Here is a 3,588-nt window from a genome sequence, read left to right as displayed (position 1 = left end):
TAGGGAATTTGTTTGATTATATATTTGTATGGTTGGAGTCTCGCGAATCAAAATTCGCGACAGCCCTCAAGATTTAGGTGGAAAGGTCCAAAAGGGGAGGAAGTAAATGGTACTACATATGTAGTACAACTTATTAAGTGAAATAAGTGGTACTATATTTTCTTTTGCTATTTGTCAATTGATTTAATTATCAATGTTTGCACTATTTTTTTTCCATCACTTATGCATATTTAGTTATATTCAGTGTATAGTTATGTCATTGTTAGAAATGTAATGAATGTAGCATTGATATGTCGATATATTACGTCCTAATTAGATTATATTGTTGCAATTCATAACGTATAATTAATCACTGGAACACTGCTAGAATAATGAATCAAGTTATAGGACACATGACTGGGCAGTTTGTACATCTGACACCAGTTCATTTAATGGCAACAAGTGCATCTATTGGCTATAAAATGCCAGGTCGTCTTCGAACTTTGCTTAACCTGGTAGAAATTTTTTGGATTTATTCAGAGAAATTACGTTTCGAGCTAATCTTAGAACTATTAATTTATTGAGAATTTTGCAGGTAGTACAGTATGCACTGCAGGGAAGGTATGAAGTGGCAGCACCGCTCTGCAAGGAAGCTCTGGAAGATTTTAAAAAAATGAGTGGACGCAATCATCCGGATGTCGCAACAATGCTTATTATTCTGGCCCTTGTTTATCAGTGTTTCTTTCACTTTGTTAAAAGAACAGCAGTGAGATTACGTTTTTGATCATCATTATGATTTTGATTAAAATAACTGTTTCCATTACGGTCATTTGAGAAATTGGAAATTTTTTTTTTTTTTTTTTGTTTCTACCTCTCTTAGGCTGATTCCGTTTATTTCCCAGAGGATAACAGAAAAGAAATGCTTGTAAGAGTATCAGATCCATCTTAACATGAAAGTTCAAGGTAGTTGTTAGACAATCTTGAGGTGTGCGTTCACTCAATATTTTAATGTAGGATTTCCTGTTCGAATTCAATTGAATTCAATTTTTTCTTCAGTGATCAAAACAAGTATAAGGGGGCAGCCAACTTATTAAACGATGCATTACATATACGTGAGAAATGTCTTGGTGAAAGTCATCCCACTGTTGCAGCAATACCTGATGATGTGGCGGTGTCGTATGAGAAACAGGCAGATTGAAGGATGCAGAACCACTCGTAAAAGGGCTTTGGAAGTCCGAGAAAATGCCCGTTTTGTAATTGGGATTTTATTATTTTGATGGACTACACAGTTGAAGTTTTAGATTTCATTTTGCTACCAGTGTCTTATGCTGTAATGAACTTTTTAGAAGCACTGATAGCTATCCATAAATTACAAGTACTTTTTTAGATGCTTGGCGCAGATCATCTAGATGTAGCTAAGTAGTTAAATAATCTTGCTTTACTTTGCCAAAACTAAGGCAAACACGTGAAGTTGAGAAGTATATCAAGTGTGCACCCGAGATGGTGCATCCGAGATGCACCCTGCGCAGATCCACCCTACACATGGTGAAACGAAGCAGACTGCATCAGCTAAATCACCATATTTAATCGAATTAATAGTCAAATTCTTATGGAAAATGGATTGGAAACATAATTTGCAATAGTCAAAAACAAATCAATAAGTTGCATAAGATTCAATCATTTGGATTGAAATTTCGAAATCTTTTTTGGTAGGGACTGCAGTAACATTTCTTTTTTTAAATATTGTATAAATGTAATCGACTAATGTTCGGGCATCTTAATTAGAGGTAAGCATTTGTGAATTAAAGTTGGAAATTTGGTTATGGTGAAGTTACGACAATAGATTGGTATAGTGGTTAACTAATTTAGTGTTATAATTAGATGACAGTGCAGGTAAGCATATTTACCAGAAATTTCATAAGAATAAGTGGGTAAGTACTTTCTGTCAGCAATATTTCTTCATCCTTGAATATTTTGATTGCTACTTATGATTTACTCCTATTTTATTGTTAAAATTTGATTCTACTTTTTTTTTTATCATTTTGCTCTCGTCAAATGCTGCCCACTTTCTCACACATTTTTTTTTAGTTCGAGTTTAAATGTAAATGTAATAATTTCATTCCGACGACAAAATAATTTTAAAAAAACTGTGATAGAGATTGAATTTTAAATTGACGATCCAACATAGACGAGTGTATCATGTTCTTAGTGTTATTTACTGCTATATTAGATCTATCTAATTTGTAGACATAGTTTTACTTTTTTTTATGTTTAAAAAAATTAATTGTTGGGAAGAAATTTTCAAAGAGGTTTTCAAAAAACCACATTTAAATATATTAACGAGAATTGCAGAAATATGAAATCGTACTACTTTAGTCGCATCTTTTATCTATTCATTATATTCCATTTGTCCATTGGTCACTCTAACTAACGCATTTTAGCCCTTTATGTTTTATTTCAATTATTCCTCGCTTGTAGGAATGTTTGTTTAACGCATTAAATTATTTTATAAGCAATTTCGTTCTCTTGATTTTTTTTTCCAAATTTATAGAGTGGTTCATTAATATATGAATGTATTTCTTAAAAAATGGAAAAATAATCACACCTATAAATCAATTCTTAAAAGAAAAAACGTTATAAAATCAATCCGTTATTAAGGATACATAATTCCGCTTTCTTTCCTTGACTCTAATAATATATTCCAAATGCTATAATTAAATGACATTTTTCATCTGCGAATTTTGTTAGTATTTATGGCTGATAAATATTTCGAATGTTTTAATTTTTCACATGCTACTTAGTCAGTATTTTGAAATCTGGCTAATGAATATTTGGAAAGTGTTATCATACAGCATTCTTAATATCCTTTTATATTCATGCAGCTGCCTGGAAAGGATATATAATTCCTGTCAACATGATGCTAATTAATAATTCCAGATCATTTTTACATTTGTTTTAATTGATCTCCCTGTAATTGTGTTGTCTCGCTTTTAATCCTTGCAGTTAAATTCTTATGTATCTACCCTATAAAAAAATTTAATCCGCTAAGCAGTAACATTTTCAGGCTTATTATGAATGTGGATATATGTAAGCAAGCAAGTGAGCTGGCTAACAGTGTCACATTGAGCATTGTTCTCACTGTTATAATTAACATGTCAATTATAGCAATTCCTCTTGAAATATGGATAGTGTTTAAAACAACAAATCGTATTTTACTGCATCAAAATACTCGAATTTTAATTATCACACATCAGCTATGGCTTATTTCCCATTGTATCGCAAGGTTGTTTTTTTTTCCTTTTTCCAGATGTTCAAAAATTAAAATTTCACCATTTTTCTACAACCACCTACAGTAATGTAAAGTTTCTTCAATTCTTTCAAATCCTTCAAGTGATTAATCAGTTAATCATCCTTGTGCTTTGGTTTTCTTTTTTCTGAAGATCAAGAAGCAAACAGAAACTTTTAGGGAATTGCTGCGAGAAAGAACAAGAAGCTTAGATGGTGACATAAGATAAAATGTAATAAAGCAGAGATAATTTTAATTTTATTACTCACCACTATCACAATGTGCTATATAAAACTGGAACCAACCGATACCGAATAATACAG

At 31.6% G+C, this 3,588-nt stretch overlaps 2 protein-coding genes across 2 annotated transcripts; both read left to right on the top strand.

Annotated features, from left to right (window-relative positions):
- Nucleotides 1-392: 392 nt before the first annotated feature.
- On the top strand, nt 393-1,177 carry LOAG_13636 (hypothetical protein; the record flags this gene model as incomplete). The annotated part of the gene is made up of 3 exons (XM_003149142.1): nt 393-494; nt 575-714; nt 1,036-1,177. The coding sequence occupies 3 exons, from the start codon at nt 393-395 to the stop codon at nt 1,175-1,177; spliced, it is 384 nt and encodes a 127-aa protein (XP_003149190.1).
- A 1,873-nt stretch (nt 1,178-3,050) lies between these two features.
- Nucleotides 3,051-3,262, top strand: LOAG_13635 (hypothetical protein; the record flags this gene model as incomplete). Its single annotated transcript, XM_003149141.1, has 1 exon — nt 3,051-3,262. A coding segment is annotated over one exon (210 nt), but the record flags the coding sequence as incomplete, so codon positions are not given.
- Between the last annotated feature and the right edge of the window lie 326 nt (nt 3,263-3,588).

This window comes from Loa loa, assembly GCF_000183805.2.
Source record: "Loa loa unplaced genomic scaffold supercont3.841, whole genome shotgun sequence".
NCBI classification, from domain to species: Eukaryota; Metazoa; Nematoda; class Chromadorea; order Rhabditida; family Onchocercidae; genus Loa; species Loa loa.
The sequence above is the reverse complement of the archived record's forward strand: the minus strand, read 5'-3'. Positions and strand labels throughout refer to the sequence as shown.